The 22,341-nt window shown below is 40.2% G+C and overlaps 1 protein-coding gene and 1 long non-coding RNA gene across 3 annotated transcripts in view; one reads left to right on the top strand and one right to left on the bottom strand.

Annotated features, from left to right (window-relative positions):
* myt1b (myelin transcription factor 1b) overlaps positions 1 to 22,341 on the bottom strand; it is a 99,489-nt gene that overhangs the window by 26,094 nt on the left and 51,054 nt on the right. The window contains exons 1-3 of one of the 2 annotated variants that reach the window (XM_016562015.1): positions 13,979 to 14,058; positions 5,316 to 5,416; positions 1,132 to 1,186 (exon numbers count right to left, since the gene is read on the bottom strand). In XM_016562015.1, coding sequence (XP_016417501.1) covers positions 1,132 to 1,186 — 55 coding nt within the window. In that variant the 5' untranslated portion in view covers positions 5,316 to 5,416; positions 13,979 to 14,058. Of the gene's footprint in view, positions 1 to 1,131; positions 1,187 to 5,315; positions 5,417 to 13,978; positions 14,059 to 22,341 lie in introns of those variants that run through there. The other variant, XM_016562014.1, reaches the window with a different exon arrangement.
* Positions 5,353 to 13,765, top strand: LOC107747487 (uncharacterized). The gene is made up of 3 exons (XR_001640809.1): positions 5,353 to 5,418; positions 7,227 to 7,232; positions 13,674 to 13,765. It is a non-coding gene; the product is annotated as an uncharacterized LOC107747487 (long non-coding RNA).

The raw sequence follows: 22,341 nt of genomic DNA, 5'->3' as shown, positions 1-22,341 counted from the left end.
ACTCATGACTGCATTACCAAGAGAAAACACACACACACACACACACACACACACGTACGTGCAGTACATATACATGCATATACACAAACACCTGAGTCAGCCAAAACATCAAGCCTTGATGATGGAAAAATGTGCAATATGCATGAATCAGCACGAAAATATGATTAATTGTCCCATTTTAGTTGAAGTCAGAACAAAACTGTAGCTGGTTAAAAAAAACAGCATTTCTCTAATATATTTATTTTAAAACAATAAAAACTGTCAAAGAAAAGTAATGCAAAGAAGAGATAAATGCAATATATTATCTATAGAGAAATGTTGGGTTCAGTGCATTTAGAATTTCTAAAACCAGCAAAAACAGTCTGTTACTTAAACTGAAAATAAACTCTATTCATGACCATATAAGTGTCAACATTAACATTATATGCATCAGGATACTAGTAATGAATGTGGCATTGCTATTTTGTAAAGTACTATAGTATGGAACTCTTGTGTCTTGTAATTGAAACTCCACCTACATAAATTAATAATTCATAACCATAAGTTCTGCTGACTATAATGAAAGTCCCTATACTAAAAGGATGATTTACAGCTCAAATAACACATTTGTGTATGGCAGAGTTAAAGTGCTTTAACCTTCCTGGATGGCTTAACCCATAGACCTTTTATTACATGTGTATTATTATAAACAATTTTTTACAAGCTGAGGGATGAGTCAGAATTACTGATGGTGGTATCTGACAGTATGTTGGAGATGATGTCCATAGAGCTTAACTTTTTTTGAACCCAGATCTTTCCTCTAAAAACAAACGGTTGGGTAATCTAGTCGTGCATATCAAATTGTAACATTTCTAAGCGTTTCTTTAGCTTTCGACATTGCGTTCGGTTGAATGCTCTTCTCTCTCACAAAGCTCCATTTAAACTTACTGAATGCTACATAGTGAATAGGATTTTCTTGCAAAATGACCTCTAGAGACTCCAAGAGCAGGATTATTTGAGAGAAGCTAAAATATTAGATATGCCTAGAGCGAACATATAAGACATGCTCAGCTGACCAGTGAAAGAAATGAGTTTTAGAGGTGAGAGAAAAAGAGAAAGACAGAGCGAGAGAAAGAGAGAGGGTTCACTGACCTCTTCCTGCTTTGGACCGTGTGCGAGTGCGCTTGTCATCAGTATCCAAACTCATCTGTCAGTAAAAATGGAGAGAGTCAAAACTAGAGACAGACAGACAGACAGACAGACAGACAGATAAATGGATAGATAGATAGATAGATAGATAGATAGACAGACAAGACAAAACAAGACAAGACAAGACAGAAAGAACAAAAGACAGACAGACAGAACAACAGACAGATGGATAAACAAAGAAAAAATGACAGACAGACAGACAGACAGATAGATAGATAGATAGATAGATAGATAGATCTAAATAAAAACAACCTTTAAATCACAGAACATTTTCAGTGTTTTCTCCCTCCTAACCCTTCTGTACCCCTCATCAGCTTATAATTTAGGCCCTGAACAATCAATCTGATTGGATGGACACAGAGAGAGACAACAGAGCATGGCGTCTGCCAGAAGAGCCCATTTGCGTTCATGGCCCCATGGCAAGCTCGAGTGGTAATTACAATAGCAATATTAACCACAGTGACAGAAATAATACAAACACAGGCACTCCAAATCACTGTAATTCCTCCCGCACAGAGTCCCCGATTGCAACACTCGCTGCGCTTTCTGGCACAAAAGGAGCAGGTGTCAATCCCTCTCAATCTCGCTCACACACACACACAGACGCAGGGAAGTCTGCTCACTGTAAAGCCATTGGATCTTTTCTGGCGGCACAATGGCGCCATTAGCTTTGATTACTTTACTGCGATTTAAATGGAACGGAATCCTTGAAAATCCACGAAACTCTCTCCTTTTGACCCTCCGCGAGCGCTGCTCACCCCGCTCCCAGCTGCCGCCTTTAATACAGCGCTGGAGCTGGCAAGGGCACACTGCACTTTCACAGAGGAGTTTCTCTTTCACACGCTCCCTTTCTCTTTCTTTTTTATTCCTGCGCACTCTCTCTGGCAGTGCCACTTCCTGTTGATTGCCGACTTTTCAGCACGGGCGGATAATGAGTGTGTTGTGTTCGATTTGAGGGAGTTTGCGTACAGGGTGATGAAAGTTGGCTGTGTGTGTGTGTGTGTGTGTGTATGTATCCGGGCAGACAGGTGCAGAGAGAGTCTCTCTTCCTCTCCCAGGGGCGTTTTGATCGCAAGCACACGTGCTCTCCGGCAACAAGCCGGCTTTATGCACGCCGATACTCGCTTCTCACACTCTGAGCTCGACTTGCTGGCCTGAGAGGAAAGTTTTCTCACATTGATGATCAAATAGACCCGGGAGATGTGGACGCAAACACTGAGCATTGTGTTGTGTGTGGTTTGCCCATCTGCGAGTCTTCTATGCCCTCTCTGTATCTCCGAAACAAGCTTTGTGACCACTCTGACCCCCAGCACAAAAGCCAGGGGCAGATGCGTGTCGTTTTATTCTTTTCCCACTGTAGCTTCCTCTGGTCTTCCACTGCTGTCTCCTTAGTGTCAACACATGAATCAAACAGGGCCCGTGTGGCTTTCATGTTTGTGTAACCATAGCTACGCATCTCTTTCGAACAGGTGAACGCTTCAGAGTTTGCATTGCTTTTTTATTTTGAATTCCGCCTCATTAAATCTGAATGAAGCGGAGGTGTTTGCGACGGGCAAGACGGTGTCATCTTTCTTTCGTAATATCGTTCAAAGGCCTTTTAATGTTTTCAAACCTGTTCTTCCCAGCGTTTTTAATTACGACTGTTGGCGGAGAAATGAGTGAGTGATTTTGAGAACTGGTGACGTCTGAAAAATTGGCAGAAAAACGGTAAGATAAAGCCAACATTTTTTTTCTCTCCTTTTGCCCCTCCGCGATCGCTGCTCCCCCCGCTCCCAGCTGCCGCCTTTAATACAGCGCTGGAGCTGGCAAGGGCACACTGCACTTTCACAGAGGAGTTTCTCTTTCACACGCTCCCTTTCTCTTTCTTTTTTATTCCTGCGCACTCTCTCTGGCAGTGCCACTTCCTGTTGATTGCCGACTTTTCAGCACGGGCGGATAATGAGTGTGTTGTGTTCGATTTGAGGGAGTTTGCGTACAGGGTGATGAAAGTTGGCTGTGTGTGTGTGTGTGTGTGTGTATGTATCCGGGCAGACAGGTGCAGAGAGAGTCTCTCTTCCTCTCCCAGGGGCGTTTTGATCGCAAGCACACGCGCTCTCGAGCAACAAGCCGGCTTTATGCGCGCAGATACTCGCTTCTCACACTCTGAGCTCGACTTGCTGGCCTGAGAGGAAAGTTTTCTCACATTGATGATCAAATAGACCCGGGAGATGTGGACGCAAACACTGAGCATTGTGTTGTGTGTGGTTTGCCCATCTGCGAGTCTTCTATGCCCTCTCTGTATCTCCGAAACAAGCTTTGTGACCGCTCTGACCCCGAGCACAAAAGCCAGGGGCAGATGCATGTCGTTTTATTCTTTTCCCACTGTAGCTTCCTCTGGTCTTTCACTGCCGTCTCCTTAGTGTCAACACATGAATCAAACAGGCCGTAAGGGAGCCCGCGCGGCTTTCATGTTTGTGTAACCATAGCTACGCATCTCTTTCGAATAGGTGAGCGCTTCAGAGTTTGCATTCCTTTTTTTATTTTGAATTCCACCTCATTAAATCTGCATGGAGTGAAGGTGTTTGTGACAAGCAAGACAGTGTCAACTTTCTTTCGTAATATCGTTCAAAGGCCTTTTAATGTTTTCAAACCTGTTCTTCCCAGCGTTTTTAATTACGACTGTTGGCGGAGAAATGAGTGAGTGATTTTGAGAACTGGAAAAGGAGCACGGGGACGTTGAAATGAACGGGAAAAAAATTGTCATAAAAATGCAAACGCTAAGATAAAGCCCAAATTTTTTTTTACCACTTAAGAGTGCGAGAATGTCCACGCATCCCTTCGGGCCGTGTGCTACATTATTAATTGTGTCTCTCTCTTCTCCATACAAGCGGACGGAGACACTCCTTCATGCTCTTCTGACAGCTTTATGTAAATTGCTGGCTGGGGGCAATGACTTCACAAAGAAGGTCACCCCTCCTCCTCTGGTGCGCATAAATGAGGCTTTTATTCATTTTCACATTTACAAGAAAAGGACGCAACTGGGCCTGGCATGGCAACCATCACTGGAGTGACAGGACTACTGACATGTCCAAAATTACCTGCGGAAAGCATTGGCCAATTAAAGGAGGCCGATATGGTCGCCAAGGAGATCTGAGCCATCCATCAGGGAAGCGGAGTTAACGCTCACTCTCGCAGCCTGACTGACAACTGAGAGAGGTTTTTGTTTGTGCGTGTGTATAAACGCTCATGTGTTTTCTTGTAAGAGCGTGTGGGAGCTGATTCCTTTGCACACAGTTGGATGATGCTGATCAGTCAGAGTTTGGTATTATCTAATTGGATGCTCTTAAAAGAGCTGCCTGCAACTGCAACCCTTTAAACATTTCAAATTAGATCGATAAATCAATCGCTTCAGATGAACTCTTTCCATCAGAGTGAAAAAAAAATACATTTATGGGCCCACGGGAGAGAGCGAAGACTCTCTCTCTCTCTCTCTCTCTCTCTCTTTCACTCACTCTTGTTTTTTTCTCTCCCCATCCCAGCGCCCCCATTAGAAATCTCTTCCAATTAATTTCCCAATGCAGAAGTGAAAGAGATAGATGGCTGAAAATATGGGCTGTTCCAAATAAAAAGCGTGAAGAAGAAAGAGTGAAAGAGAAGGAAAAGGGATGCATCCACTTAAAGTCAAAAACACACACCTAAGCAGAAAGAGGAAAGGGGGGAGGCGGTAGGATGGGAGAGAGAGAGACTTTCTTTTATGTTGATGAAAGATAGCAAACAAAAGCAGCTCAAGGACATCCCTGCTTTCAAACCTCTCCAGTTTTCCTAAATAATGCAAGAAAGCTCTAAAAATGAAATTAGGCTGAGCCGAACAGCCCAATTCTTCATAATTACGGGACGCGGGACACTTTAAAATCTCGGCTCATTCAGAGGGGGGTTAGGCTGCTCTGCCAAAACCCATTCTAGGTCAAGCTGGCATGAACTGCGTACATTGCGGTAATACAACGCTGACTTCCTTTCATAAGTGTGCTGACAGACAGAACTGATCAATGTCATAAATGTATAACCCTCTTTCGCCTCTAATTGTGCCAACTTGGCAGGAAGCCCAAGTTTCTGCGTGATGATTGGCTGGGAGGGGCCGTGCGACTCACTTTGATTGGTCGGCTCTGCAGTCTGAGAGAGGGCCGGCAGCGGCTGATCTTGTCTCCTCGCGTCCAGCGCTGGTTCAGGAGTTTCCCCCGGTACTCATTTTCTGTTTGAGAGAGAGAAAGAGAGAGAGAAGGCAATAAGTGAAAATGAAAAAATGAAAATGAAGGGAAAAGACAGTCATGTCAGCATCTGCGCTGGCAGTTAGAAGAGTTTTGCGGAGCGAGGGTAAAGGAGTGTTTGGTTCAGATGCTGTAACGGACTGATTCAGCAGTGAAACGGCCAGATCATCTCATCACCTGTCCACCTGCATCTGAAACCAGCAGCCTCAGCACAGGAAACACAACCCCTTCCATCTCAACAGCAAGACACACACTCACAAGTGCACAATTGTACAAACACACACCTATATAGAAGCATCCATGATAAAGAAAAGGAAGAATCTTAAAAAAAAATCTTATTTAAAACAAGTGTAATAGATATGTACTGTTTGTATCTATGTATCTATGCTTGTATTAACATTTGACTTCACACACACACACACACACACACACAAACAAACATAATCTATAGTCATATATATATATATACATATATATATATATATATATATACATTCTTTTAATAAAGCTTTTTACTTTTAATGAATGTATTGCCCTAATATTTCTGCTTTCAAAAAAATTTAATTCAGAAATTAAGAACATGATCATGCTCAAAATTGTATTCAAGTATAAATGTTTTTTTTTAATAGAATGCTGTGTAAATTGATACACAAATTACAAAAAAAAAAACCTTGAGCACCTTGTCACTAACCCACATAAAGACTGGTAGAAAAAAATAAAAAGTGACATTTATCTGTGGGTGTAAATGCATTAACTAATATAATATGTTGACAGCACATATACAGCACATTTATGTGTTGACTGAAAGGTGCATAATGTCATATGTGTGAAGTGACAGTTTGACAGGTCATGATGGGGGCTGGGCCTTTTACACAAGTGATCTATGCACTTCTAATTAAAGAGAGGCGAGAACTCAAAAAAACTCACACTCGCACATACGCGCATGCATATGCATGCTAAAACACCCCAGCTGGAAGCTCTGTCAGTCTGCTATTAGAATCAATCACATTTGTGCATATTTATTGAGCTTTTAGCAGGCAGGAGTGTAAGAGAGGGGAGGGGTCACAAAGACAGACCCGTGTTGGGAGAGGGAATTTGGTCAGTAAATAATGAATCAACCATAAATCAGATTTTTTCCCCTCCTACTTTCTTTTTTTTTTTCATCAGGGTAATAGTCCACCTCTCCATAAACCCGTTCCCCACCCCCCCTGGCATACACATGATAGACATGCGTGATAGAATGATAAAAGAGTGTCAATAAAATCTGATGCAAAAATATCCCCTCAAGCGCTAACATGCTTGTGCCATAAAACACAGGGCGTATTAAAATAATCATTACATTCATCAATGAGCACGGATCAGCCATTGTTTGTAAAATCTCACAGCTGAGACTCCGGTTCATAACTCACTTTTGTTTAGCCGTCAACAATACCGCAGGCAACAAACTCTCAAAAGTTGCGTTGAGAAAACCTTCTGAGGATTTTAGCGTTCAAAACGCTCAAAAACCTACGCTAACCCGTCAAGCTTTGCCTTTAAAATGATTAGAGGACACCAGAGAACTTTGTGTTGAATCACAAAGATCTTGAATCTGTCTGTCAAGCATGAAAAGCCCATGTAACAGTTTTGTAGTGTTGAGTAAAAGTGAAAGGTTGTTGAAAAAAAGTTGCATTTTTTTTTTTTATATATATGCATTGTTGCACACTTTTTATTTATGCATTTTTAAAATGTTTTTCTTTTTACTTTCAATTGCAAAACAGGGTTGGAGCTAAACTCTGCAGGACACCGACCCTCCAGGACTGAGTTTGGTTACAGTTACGCGCATAGTGAAACTTAAGAGAAGTGCAAAACAGGCCACAAGAACGATTCCTAAAAGATTAGTTCTTCACGGAACTACTTTAAAAGGAGGAAGTCAGTTATGCATAAAAATAAAAACAAACTTTAGTGAAAGAAATGTAAATGAGCGCACGTGAGGAAAGGAGAACGATTCTTACAACATTTGTTCAAAACACCGAACGAAACAGAACCACCTGAAAACTCCGAGTAAACAAAACAATGGCGCGGTTGTCGCGCAAGACTCAAACAGCACAAACATGCATTGTAAATCACCGACCAATTCAACTGCATGCAATTCAGTGTTTCAAGGCTTAAAGGCTGCTCTAAATGGCACCTTTCTTCACTAATGATTGGGGCGACCCTGACCCTCGTCCCTGGTGGTGTGCCTTTCTGCTGTGCTCTGAATGAGAAGAGCGCAATTTGGCCCAGCTGCTCCATTCCACATGTTTATCTCTCCTCTCCGGGAAAACCCGCGGCACCTGCTGTAGCGCTACATCTTTATTTTTTCACTTTTATATCTCTAGTTTTCTGTACTATGGACCGAGCGATAAACAAGCGCCTATTTCGAGCGTTTAGCGCCTTTGGGCAACCCAAATGAGCATTGACGTTGGTATATTGCAAACAACCTTGTTTGATTATGATAGGAATTAATCCGCGGATAAGATTAAACGGCGATCTGTGAAGACCCAGATTTCATGATTCGGGTGAAAAGAGCTGCATGCACCAGATGATTCGCTATAGTGTCATTTGTTTATACTGAGCACATTGTTCGGTTATATATTAACGTGGCTGACAGAAATAATTGGGAAAACTCGCAAGGATTCCCCCCACCGCACAGACAGCATCATCCCATTTTATTAAACTCTGGAGGTATATATATATATAAAATTCACTGAATTTACTCATATCAAAACACTTTGAATCTTTTGTTCCTTTCATATGCAGTCTGCAGTCTGCAGTCATACAAATCATTATCTCTATAAGAATGATTGTTTTCAGTTTTGGTATATTGTACTAAGTGGTAAGACACATCTGCCATTCTCATTTTGCCTCTTCTCCCCTCACTTCTGTCCTTTCTTTTCCTTTCATTTTCCCTCTTTACCTTTATCTCAATCTGGTGTTTTCTTCCTTTAAAGCAGGCTTCCATCTGTTTCTTACTGGGCACTAAAACTCACCTCGCACTCTCAGAGAGAGAGCCAAAGAGCAGGAGATCGAAAGAGAAAGAGTTTGCTGTCAGTAAAAGAGGAGCCTTTAAACACGCCTAGCTTCTGACTCTGTCTCTCTCGCTTCCCCCTCTAACATCTGCCCTTCTCTCTTAGCAAGCACAAAATAAACAAAGCAGGCAGATCTGATTTGCCTCCTAAAACTCTGTGCAGCAGCAATAACCCAGAAAAAGACAGGCAGGATGCCAGTCATCAGAGTTAGAAAGCTGTAGGGCATTGTCAGTAAAAGCTTTTCCAATGCCCCTTACACACACACTCCTACGCCAACACGGAACAAAACGCTTATTTATCAACTTTCAGCCCTCTTCTAAAAAGTGACTACAACAGCACTACTGTGCATCCTTCCCCCCAACGCTCTCTCACTTTTTCTCATTCTACAAATTTCAAGCTAAATAAACAGAACCGCGAAGCGCAAATGGCTCTTTAAAATCACACCATAAACCCGGGCCATATAGCCGACTCCACACTTTCCGGGCCTTCTGAAATGGCACGGCCCCCATAATCCACCCCCGTGGCTCAGGTGCCACTTATTCTAAAGCGAGAGAGAACATTAATAAAGCTAAACAGTTCATCATTTACAGATGGGTTAGAGAGACTATGATGTGAAGAGCGCAATTTGGCCCAGCTGCTCCATTCCACATGTTTATCTCTCCTCTCCGGGAAAACCCGCGGCACCTGCTGTAGCGCTACATCTTTATTTTTTCACTTTTATATCTCTAGTTTTCTGTACTATGGACCGAGCGATAAACAAGCGCCTATTTCGAGCGTTTAGCGCCTTTGGGCAACCCAAATGAGCATTGACGTTGGTATATTGCAAACAACCTTGTTTGATTATGATAGGAATTAATCCGCGGATAAGATTAAACGGCGATCTGTGAAGACCCAGATTTCATGATTCGGGTGAAAAGAGCTGCATGCACCAGATGATTCGCTATAGTGTCATTTGTTTATACTGAGCACATTGTTCGGTTATATATTAACGTGGCTGACAGAAATAATTGGGAAAACTCGCAAGGATTCCCCCCACCGCACAGACAGCATCATCCCATTTTATTAAACTCTGGAGGTTCCTGACGACTGCGCAATTCTGCGCAATTTCCGCAAACAGATAGATAGGATCTTGTGAAAGTTATTACCAAAACTAGTTTCTAGTCGAGTGAGATAAAATAAACGACTCCATGAATCAATGTTGCGCTCAGGTGACCTTCATTATACACAGTGCTGAATATTGTGAAGTGGATGTCGCTAAAATCATTATGCATCACACCCCACTCTCATTCCATTATAAACATGTTCATTCACATGGAAAACATTTTAAATAAAATCATCAAATTAAAACAATGAAAACAAATATAAAACTAAAAAAATAGTGTGATAGTCCCTCTCAAAACTAAGACATATTTAATCTATATGTAGTCTCATTATATGCAATCTTTGCAGGTTCAGTAGAAGTGATGGAAAAGTGTTACAAGCCTACAAGTTTGCTCTGCCACGTTATTTATTTAGAGTTTATCAAATTAAACAAGATAACTTGCTTATTCAGATAATACCCAATAGTTCTGTCATTTAACAAAAACAAAGTCAAATTATAAATCAGAGATTAAATTTTAGTGGTCTGGTAGCTCTTTTATATTTTTACATAGAGACTTACATCTTCTATCATCACCACAAGAGGCTCATGATGGTGATTTCACCCCTGTAGCTCATTTGTAATTGGTTAAACTGATGGTGTTACACCTCACCCTGTGTTACAACACTCCCCGCTCTTCTCTACAGCACTGATCTGATCTGGATGTGCTGGCTGTCATAGAGCCAGAAGCCTCAGACTGTGAGAAGTTAGTCACACACTCAAAGCTCACTAACTCTTCTAACTCCAGCTCACTAACTCCAGTTACTTTTCTCATAGCATGAGGATTCTGGCTCTACAACAAGCAGATAGTTTCTTGAAAATAATAATAATGCAATAATAACACAACCCACTCCACACTTTCCGGGCCTTCTGAAATGGCACGGCCCCCATAATCCACCCCCGTGGCTCAGGTGCCACTTATTCTAAAGCGAGAGAGAACATTAATAAAGCTAAACAGTTCATCATTTACAGATGGGTTAGAGAGACTATGATGTGATTGGCTTCTGTGGATGTTCACTTTAAAATATTACACTACAGGAAGAACAAGAGATTAACAAATGATCTGTAATAGTTATGCTACTGCGAGACAGTCAAAGGAGACAGAGATGAGTGTAAACAAATCAAGAAAATCATGTCATGCGGCTGAAATCCATCATGGTTATGCAGAGTTGTTTGAGACAGACATAAATCCATAGTTTAGATTAAATAGGGATGGATGCCTTCACGGTAATCCACGGGTGACACATCTGCACTCTCTGCTCCAGTTAAGCAGATTTAACTTCAACTTTGTGATTAGAGAACAAACAGAAAGCTCTTAACAAGAGCAAAGGTGAAAGTATAACGTTAGCCTGCGAGACGCACCCAAACCTAATTATTATAAAAACAATGATACCATCAAAATATATTTAATGTTCATGGTGGATTGTAGTTTTCTTTTCAGCAGATAAAAAAATCGACTTGTGCCTGAAAGTCGGCAGTGAGTAATAAAATTAGTTTCTCCTTCATGTCAAAATGAGTCAAAGTGCCTTTGAGAGCTACGGGCACTTTTTTTTCTTTATGACGCACCATGAAAAACACCATGACAACCATGAGCAGCAGAAAGAGGCCCACTCAGAGAGTGATTAAAGGAGCAATGGCAGAATTTGCCTTTGTCTGGGCTTCTTAAATAGACAGAAACAATCTCAAGGTTACGAACAAGTTAAGAGGTTAACTATCAATGTTCTTTAAAGCTTTTGCTCAGGAGTGCTTCCAGTCCTGCCTGGAAATACCTGTTCAAAAGTGCCATAGAAATAGTTATGGAGGAGTTGATTCATTCCAGGTACTGATTCTAAATTGATTCATTCAGATTTGTTCAATACCTCTGTTTGTACGTTACAGAGTTCGGCCAGTAGATGGCGACAAACGTTTTGTGTGTCTTTTGTGTTCAGTGAGTGCATCATTGAATCATTCACTCAACGGATTCTTGTTATTCTTATTATCACAAAATATCGTATTATAATGCAGTCTGCTTACAAATCAACTGAGTATTCAGAATTTTTTTTTAAACATCATACATGTGACTCACATGATGAATTAAGTGATCGGATTCAAAACACCTCTTTAAGGGGCTTGTTCCTTCAGGAGGTCCAACCAATGACTTTGCCATTTGTAACTTAATGTGCAAGACTTCCGGTGTTATTCACATAGTTATCTTACCTGTACAAACAGTCCATTATGCTGCTTTATATTGCAAATTGGTATTTGTCATATTATTTTTTAACTATTATAATCATAAACACACTGGTTTGCAGCGCAAAAAAGTTTTATCATACATTGTTATTCTTTTATTAAGCGACTTATAAATCGGAAGTCTCAAAGCAGGGGTCCCCAAACTCGGTCCTGGAGGGCCGGTTTCCTGCAGAGTTTAGTTCCAACTTGCCTCAGCATATGGAACGATATTCCGGACAATTTTCAAATAGAATAGTCATTTGTAATTGGTTAAACTGATGGTGTTACACCTCACCCTGTGTTACAACACTCCCCGCTCTTCTCTACAGCACTGATCTGATCTGGATGTGCTGGCTGTCATAGAGCCAGAAGCCTCAGACTGTGAGAAGTTAGTCACACACTCAAAGCTCACTAACTCTTCTAACTCCAGCTCACTAACTCCAGTTACTTTTCTCATAGCATGAGGATTCTGGCTCTACAACAAGCAGATAGTTTCTTGAAAATAATAATAATGCAATAATAACACAACCCAATATATGTATATGTATATGTATATATATATATATATATATATATATACACACACACACACACACACAGTAGCATAGGTTCATTGTGATTACATGATCACATTACTGACTCTCAGATGAAACACATCCACGTTCACTTCGTCCACCATCTTGGTTGCAGGTGCTTTGATATTATACTTCATACAATAGTGAATGTCTAACACATTTGCCCCGGAATACTGAGCAATATGAGACACAGACGCACTAATCACTCATTAGAAATGAACAGGGGCGGGGGATGGATGCAGAGGATGGGCGTTATTGCTTCAACTCTCATGACTTTTCTTCTGCGCATCTCACCAGGGGCGGTTGACATTTAAAGAGAGCATCTCTCCACTCTGTTTTCTGCAGCAGAAAATCAAATGGCCACCCCTCCTTCTTCTTCCACGCCATTCGTGCACTCGGCCGGGAGTCCTGCGCTACGCCCATTGTTCGACCTTAATTATACAGAGCCATATGGAAGCAACTCCGTATGTGTGCCAAAAGATGGAGATTATAAAACTACATGACAGTGAGCACTTACAGTGCGATCACTCCGAAAGGATACATTATAAACACACAAGCACATATACGCTCATAAAGCTCAAAACGCGACGAAGTGGGCTGAGAAATAACAGTTTTGACTAATGCACGCTGCGCGCATATAATCAGCATTTATGCGCGACAATAAGCAGGCAGCTGAGGAATACAGACACGGCATTCCCGATTCATCTCTAGGATCAAACGCACGCAGGATTTCTGTGGCAAAGTGAGAAAACAAATAGGCATTCGCTGCGTTTGTACAAGAGCGCCATAGCTGACTGTTTCTCCATCACTTTTTCCATGTCAACTCCACACACTCTCCGCTGGAGCTTCTTCTAGCAGGGAAGCATGGACTCACACTCACACTATCCTCTCCGACACAGACCCGCTTGTACGAACTACAAGCCAGCAAACATCTTAGTTCAAACATTATGAAAACAATCATCGATCATACAAGTGCAATGAGGATGAAATATGAAAATAAAGCGGCATCCTTCAACGTAAAAGCCATTAACCTTGATCTGTAGGGCATCTCGGAATGGGATGATCTAGATAGTCCACATCCTGTCAAATTATACAATAATATAGCGTGAAACATTTATAATATCTTCCAACAACTCAACCCTTGACTCTAAACCTAGCTGCATATCTCAAAGATCCTCCTGAGTGATTTTTTGGTCATTAACAAAAAATAACCCAAACTATTTATATGTTATAAATAAAGCCGAATGGCATGATCATGTTTACCTGAGTGAAGAAAAAATAATAATCCCGAAAGCTTCTCCGCCAGACGCTTCTCTCGTCTTCGTCGTGTATTCAGTAAGTTGTGAGACAGTTTTGGGTAAAATATCCAATTTATAGATTTTTCTAAAAGAAAACTAAACTGCTTCTTCAGTAGTATCCCGACTGATTCAGTGACAGCGGGGAAGAGGATTGGCGCTTCGCTGGTGCTGCTACGGACGAGCGAGGATCCAGAACGGGGCGGTATGTACGCTACTTGTTTGTAAGCAAAAACATGGCTTCATTTGCCTTTGTCAGCGAGAAAACGTAATATTGACTTACCTTTCCCTCATGAGCCATTGTCCCCCACCTCCTCCCTCCGCCCTTTGCCATGACATCACGAAAGCTGTAGTAAAACCTACAACATCGATGGGCTGGGCTTTGAATATCCCCCCCGCAATAACTCAGCGGGCATGTGTACAGCCATGCACACTCTATTTCATATACTCTGTCTTTCTCAGTGCACACACACACACACACACACTCACACACACGCGATCGCTCCCCTCTCCCTCTCTCTAACACCCACACCCACGCACCTACAAGGGATTTATACAAGTTCTCCTTTGTGCCAGAAACAAGATGATCAAGGTTAAGAAAAGAACCATCTTATTATCAAGGATCATGGCTATATATGGTTCTTAAGTTGTTTATATGGCTCTTTAGAGATTAAAAAGATTTTTGATATAACAATATAGATTATTAAGATCAGTATATTGTCATTTAAATTCCTTGAAACACCACAAGGTGATTTTCAAAAGAAGAATAAAAAGTTCTTAAAACGTTTTTTCTATCGCTTTATTTTTGAGAGTGACAGAAAACCGCTGTCCAAATGCTGGCGGATAAGTAATAGAGCAAATGCGTGTTTAAAACATCCTATAGTTCAGAGTGCGCGTCGGGTCGCTGTTACTTTAAATTCGAATAGCGTAAGCTGCTTATTTTACGTCCAGTGATTAATCTTTAATATTGCACAAAAGCATGCATATGTCACTGGTGTTATCTGAACCCTCCCTCCTGACTCTTTCCGAATGGTACTGTCCAGTGATTCACACAACACACTTTTCATAGGCAATGCTTCCTTGCTAAAGTTAGCATACTATATTATTATCAGATTATTGGCATTCGGGTGTATTGATTAAGAAAAAAACAAGATACAAGCCACAAACTACAAGGCATGTACACAGTTTTCCTTTTTACATGGACTTTTTTTTTTTATCGTGCAATCATTTGCATTGATATGAGCTACATCATATACAGTATATATATATATATATATATATATATATATGTATGAGTGTATAGCCTATATATATATGCCCTTTAGAATTTTGTTGCGAAAAGAGTGGAAGGCAACAAATAAAGGGATTTCAACACCGGACTGTGTTCTTCACTCAAAACAGACGAATGTAACTTGGACTGACTCCTAAATGTTGCACACACCGCTGTTGTGCTTTGTTGTTTTGTAACCATTAGTGAAAATGACAACCATTCATTACAAGCCATTTGAGAATATTCTCAACAAATGCCACTCTTTATCTGCTGTCTCCATGCTGCACACGGGGGGAATTTTCAAAAAGCCAACCTTCGCCTTTCAGAAATTCTATTAAGTTCTTATCTCTTTGCGGCAGGCTCTTTTTTTGCTGTCCCATTGTTATGCATTGGAGCTGAAATCAATCACGAAGTGTCCACGCTGCATCAATATGATCTGAGTTGCCTCACTAACAGGGACACAATCCAATAAACAAAAGACATAAGAGAAACCATACACACCTAAAAAATAAGTTTCACTCCCCTGCCATTAGTACTCAGAATGAGATTCACAGGAGCGAGAATGATGGTTTCTTCGTTATCTCATTGGAAATTTTGAGAATGAAATGTAAGAGTAAACAGAGGGAGCACAAGTACAGAATTTACGCTCGGCTGGGCTTCAGGACCCCAGACAGCGCTCTGGCCTAGTACCATGGACAGCGATTCGGAAGAAAATCACACCGGTCTGCTTCCTCTGCGAGAATTTTGTCAGCTGTGATGTGTTTCAATAGAAATGTTGAAAAGATAAACGAAATAATATGATCTGAGGTACGGTGAAATCACACGGAAAATATGATATACAGAATTTGATCAGTGTTCAAGAACTTTCAGTAGGCTCGGCTCGATATTTTAAAGGAATTCTGTAAGCAGTTTCGGGAGGAATATGGCGAGGTTCCTCTCGCGCAACCAAAAATCTCTTGGCGGCCCGAGCAGCCAAAAGTTAATTAGACCTATCTTAATTTATTTTCTAAACAAATATTTTTAATATACTAACATACAAATTTAAATAATAATAATAATAATAATAATAATAATAATAATAATAGGTATAGGTTCGATAAAAAAAGGTCCGATAGGGGATCCTGACTGAAAGCGATCAAACGGCGTATTGTTGCTATGGTTACCACAGGCCAACCCAACTTGTTTTCGTGAGGGCCTGTTTAGTGTACTCTGACTAATCTAACTTTTGTGGCAACTTAAACGGTAAAATCATATATCAAAGATGTAGCCTATGGGTACACTAAAATATTTTCATCAGTGTGCAGCATTTTTCTTTGCATTCATTTAACTTGACACAATCATTTCTGTCACTTAATTTTCAGTTTTAAGAGCTTAATTATTTTTCTTTAATAGTTAAATTTAAAGTGGTGGGAAAAGGTATATCGTTGAAGTTTGTAACATTGACAGAACTTTTTTATCTACAAATGCCAAACTTAACTTTTTAAATTAAGTAGTTTGATTTGTTTACATTATTGTAACATAAGAGTGTTTATAACAAAATCACAGATGGAAAAACAGCCTACTTCATGTAGCTTTCAATAGATGTTAGCCAGCTGAAAAAAAGGGCAACTGAAATTGTTCAGTAGCCTATCCTCAACAGTCAGAACTGTCCAATCGCGTTGCGACTCCACTGAAAACAATAGCTACACACCTATTTACCGCTGCGTCTCTCAGGAGCACGTTTAGAATTTAGTGGCTGTATAAATATTGCATAAGGGAGTCAGCTGAGAGAGCGGCCGCAGGGGCCCCAAACTCCGCGTATATGGCCTTGACAGATGGAACAAGCTGACAGACAACAACAGAAAGAAAGTCTGAATGCGCCTCTGGGCTGGCATTGTGTCCGCCACGGTCCCCCGGGAAACAAACCGCCCTTTGTCTGAACACTTCAGCAGCTCTGAAGTTTAGAAAAGGTCTAGACGAGACCCGAAAGTTCCCTAAAGTTATGATTTGTATTGATGTGCTATATATAGACCTCAATACAACAGTCTTTGAACACATGCCTAAAGCGACCGAAAAGGGCATGCTAAACTATAAAGCCTCACAATACGAAAATCTGATAGGTATTCCGTTAAACATTATACACTATTCTCAAGTCAGTTTAAAAAAATTCGAATATTACATAAATAATTGAAGGGATATATTCTGTTAACGGTTAATATAAGGCTAATACAAATAAAACAAATGCTTATACACTAAATCTCATATATGAGCAGTAACAGCAAGTTAGACAACTTTTTAGACACCTGTTAATTAAACAATGTTCGAAATAGTCAAATTAGGAGACAGCGAAGTTCGACTGACCTAAAAAAGTCCCACACAGCTTCATGGTTGCGGCTCCGAGTTTCCCATAAGCGTCTGGGAAGTCCTGAGAAAGTAAACTTGAGTGGAAAAGTTGAGGACAAAATTACTACAACTTCTCATTGAAATGAGCAAAGGAGGGGTGTCGACTGACGTCAGAATCCTGCCCAGCCAATCGGAGACCTGCGTGCGTAATCGTATCCTACCTCCGCAAAACTCTCAGCCAATCAAAACAATTGTCTTCAGTTCTCAACAACAAAGCCTGCAAAATGCCAACAGAAGGGACTACCGGCAGCTGTGTGCTTACAGCTTAGGAAGTTTCCCAACAATGCTGAGGGAGAAAATCACGCAGACGCAAACTATATCAAACTTCAGAATAGTTTTGGTGAATCTGACTAAGAATATTATTTATGTTTGTCTGTTCATATTTAACCAACTATCTATATTGTAAATTACATTTTATTCGAATGTTTACGTCTACATTTAGGCTATTAAAGTGATCACTTATTTAAATAAGCGAAATAAGCGAAATAAGTAAACGTAAAAACGTTAAAAGTTCCTTATATACGCTATTTAGGAAAGGAAAATGTGCGTCATAAACACACATGCATAGACTCACTCGCACTCCAACACACACATACCAAATGTCTCCCTCACAACATTAATAGTTTTTAAGCTTTCTCCCTTAATCATCTGTAGATGACATTTAATCTGGCATTTAACAATATAGACATTTTTAACAACTACTCAACGACCACATCTGGTTATGTTTCGTAAAAGAACAGAATATAAGAAATAAACCATGAATTCAAAAATTTAAAACAAACAGTAAGACATGTTTAATCGAGTGAACAAGCATTTGGATGTGGCTTCAGGCTTTTCTGATTGATTTCTATTAAAACCCTCTTTTTTTTGTTATATGAAAGTCACGTTAAAACGTAAAAAGTTTTTTTATCTGTATTTTTTCTTTTTACTAGTAAACCATTTGACATGTGGTGGAAATGACAGTTGGAAATGACTGACTTTAAGGGGGAAAAAGAAGAAGAAGAAGACAATTCTCCAGCATGTATACCCACTGTTAGAAAACTGTGAACAGACAAATGTAATACAAAGTGTAATTTAAGTTCACAAGACCAAAAGTGCCTACAGACACACCCACATGCATGAGCCTAAATGTTTGTAAGTAAGCCGTTTAGAAAAAGCAGTTACTGTGTGGCCCTGTTCTCTTTGAATTTCTCTGTGAGACTGAATTTCATCTTTATGGGGCATTAAGAGCAAGTAAACCTATGTGTTAGTTCACAGTCATGTTTTAAACCGCAACAAAACTGTGGGAAACAGAAAGCAGCCCGAGAGCGAGGATTATCTGTTTTTCAATGGAATTACGACTCCTCCTCTGGGGAAAAATGTATCCCTTCCCAATTCGCTCACTTGTTTCTTGCAATCTGTTACATCATTAACACAAACCTCTCCTTCAACCTCTTTCAAATGTGAAGCACCCGCTCACCCAAAACAAACAAAGTCCAAGAAATAACATCTGAATTGAGTGAGAGGGAAAAGAGCAGCGTAAGTGAAGGGTGTGGAAGTCCCCCAGTGGGATTGGTAGGGTCTGGGCTCTCCTTTAGCAGATGGCTCCTCTGATAATCGTGTCCTCTCTAGGCCCATCTCTATGCCCCAACTCCGCGTTGCTATGGCGAGGGGCCGGCAGAGAACATGTAATGCATTTGCTGCTTATTAAATTTGCCTTCTGACAAAGAGAGGCTCTCACTTAAAAATGAGAGCAGGCCCGAGCAGAGAAGAGCAGGCCCGATTCTCTTTATCACAGACTACCAGACGCCCTGCTGTATTCTTCCACTACGGCATACACTCATTGACCTATTAACTTCACGGCTGCCCCCCTTCGGCCTTCGGTGGAGTAAGGGTCTGCGCACCCCTTCGTCTGTGACCCCCCCCCGACCTGTCGACATCATTGCTGCGCATGAGAGAGAGTTGGAGAGGCTGCCGCTGAACCGTGATGTGCCCTACAGCTGTCTGCGGCAGCACAAAAAGAAACGAGAAAGAAAAGAAAGAAGTGAACGTATGCACAAACAGCCTGGAAAGTGCACCAGTATGAGCGAGTGATGGGAAGTGAGACGTGAAAAGCAGGGCTGTACAGATGACTCAGAGTCGCTGAGGCTGAGAATGTGAAATAATGCTGATTAACTGCAGTCTGAGAGGCGTGACGCTGAACGTGTGGATACACTGAGGGGAAGTGAGTGTATGGATCAATTAAACTAGGGTAACCTGTCTGCTGCTTAACACATTTTAAACAAGCCCATATAAATTCACCACACTGAATTTGATGCCACTACAATTTTTATTTGATTTTGATCATTCAGAGGGAAATCAAAAACTTTTATATAAAATTGGTTCAGATGTATGTATGCAAGTAAAACAAATAAAGAAAAAATTCCAATACATTTATTGTAATAAATAAATAATAAAATAAAAACAAATACAAATTTAAACAACAAATAAAATAATAATTAATAATAATTTAAATAATAAAATTGAAAATAATATTAATTATTTCAATTATGTTGTCATTGTTGTTGCTGATTTTTAATAAAAGCAATAAAACAGGAGAGGCCTGTCAGAGTGATTTTACCACAGTAAGAGCCTCTTACCTATGGTAAAATAACAGTAACACCAGTGTTATTTTAGTATCTTTAATATGCTATTATAGTTTTTTGTTTTGTTGATTTTTATATTTTCTGCTTTAATTTTAATTTTAGTTAAAGTTTTAGTAATTTTGTTGTGTTTTTGTCATTTTTATTATTTTTTAAATATGTCTATGTAGTTTTTATTAAGTTTTAGTTTATTTATTTAGTTTTAGTAATTAGTAGTACATCAACTTAAACTACACAAAAATGAGGAATGTAGCTTTAGCAACTAGCTTTTTTTTGTATTTTATTTTACTTCAGCTAATGATTGTTTTATTTCAAGTAATGAAAATGTTTTTGCGGTTTTAATTTATTTAACGATAAGAACTCTGGGTAACATACAGACACTTGCTTTTGCAGAAGTCAACCAGATTGTCTTATACTCACATCATAATTATTGACATCACATGCTATAGTCTATATTGCTATCATTGTCTTTTGTTTTGTTAGTTCAATTTTAGTTTCAATTCCAAGATCATCATTATTGCTGTTCATTATTTTTACATTATTTATTCATCATTATTCAGTTTTCTCAAGATTCTTACAGGCCAAAAAAGAGCTTTGCAGACTCCTTCCCCCTTCGTATGCAAGTCCATATATGCTTGAAAAACAAATTTGCTCTTTGTTTAAGTTCCACGTCTATCATTGTCTATTCATTTCCTACAAAATGTTTACAGGGTAAAAATGACTTTTTTTTTAGCCCCTAGCTTTGCAGAATAACCCGTCCTTCATACACCCACTCACAAAACCCAGTGTGGTCTGGGTGCCAGTCAACATGATCGTCATCCTCAATCTCACAGTATTGGGGTTGGTACCCCAGCGCCAGTCAGAGAAGGTTCAGAGGTGCCAGAGGGCACAGAGCCACAGTCTGTCTGACTCCCTCCTCCCTTTCCCCCTTCTCTCTCACTGTCTTGCTAGGACATGTCCTGCCCTATACCACCCCCAAAACCCCTCTTCCTCCTCTCTCCCTCCCTCGCTCGCCCCTCCTTTCCCCCCTGTCCGCAGCACGCCGAATGGCTGGGTGATGAGTGAACACAGACAGAGCTCCGCAAGCACGGCCCAGCTTGCTGCCTCATTACAATCACAAAGAGCTGCCACACTTTTGGGTGGAGCCTGTGGCCGCGGGAGGCTCGGGAGCCTTTAAGTGAGTGGCATACTTAATAGGCTTTGTGTAGGAGAAGAAAAGAGAGTGAAAGGGGAGAGAAAGAGAGCAGGCCCAGCTGTCACGGCACACTAGATATCGGTCTGCCACAGAACCACTCTTCCACTTTTTACCCCTCCTTTTTTTCTCTCTTTTGCTGAGGTAAGGTTTTAGACGCACAGGAAACTGAGTGTCTGAAGGGAAAAAAAGAAGAGACGGGAACACATATGTGCTCCCTCACACACACACACACACACTAAAGAGCTGTGTGGGCAGTATACAGATCAAATAGTATATTTCTAGCTGAATGTTCATTCTGTTACGTTAGATATCAGAGACTGAACTCTCTGGCAGAAAATGCTGAACAAAACATCTCCCAGAAGAACAACTTTCTCATTCAGTCATGACTATAAAGAATTAAAACAGCTTTAAAAACTCAAACATACAGTTTTGTACTCAGAGACATCAATCTTTGGATATAATAAAGTTTCTGAAAGTGAGTAGCTGACATGAAAACCTTTTGGGAAGTTGGTATTTTTTTGATGTGATGTGCTATACTCCATCTAAAACTGTTTTGCACATTCGTTTTTGATAGCTATTTTGCAGGCAGACTCATATTGACTAGAATATGTGTATTTTAAAACTTTCGCTTCCAGGACCATTTTTTTTTTTTTGATGAAAAAAGTCACTGGAATGAACTAATTCTGTTTTAAAGCAAAATATTTAACTATAAAATTAAAATGGTTGCTATATATGTAATGTTTTTGTTTCATCCAGCTGTATTTACTCAGTGCAACTTACACTAGTCAACATTTGAAGTGGATCAAAACCTTTCATCAAAGTTCTCCTTAAACCTAAAACAAAATGTGTTCTTGTCTTAGGACAACTTTGAAAAAGTTTTCAAAGTCAACATTTGATCCACTTCAAATGTTGACTACTGTATAACATCCAAGTGAAACATCTAGACTTTGCAATATTTGCCCACTTCGCAGAACTGCTCAAGTTCAGTTAAATGTGATGCTGAGCGTTTGTGGACTGCAGTCTTCAAATCATTCCACAGATTCTTTCAATGGGGTTTAAGTCTGGGCTCTGATTAGGCCATGCAAAGACATTCACCTTTTTCTCCATCAACCACTGTGTGCTCAGTTTTGCTGTGTGCTTTGGGTCATTGTCATGTTGGAAGGTAAACCTTCTTCCAA

The sequence above is a fragment of the Sinocyclocheilus rhinocerous genome, unplaced genomic scaffold (assembly GCF_001515625.1).
Source record: "Sinocyclocheilus rhinocerous isolate Xijiao unplaced genomic scaffold, SAMN03320098_v1.1 scaffold1370, whole genome shotgun sequence".
NCBI classification, from domain to species: domain Eukaryota; kingdom Metazoa; phylum Chordata; class Actinopteri; order Cypriniformes; family Cyprinidae; genus Sinocyclocheilus; species Sinocyclocheilus rhinocerous.
The sequence above is the reverse complement of the archived record's forward strand: the minus strand, read 5'-3'. Positions and strand labels throughout refer to the sequence as shown.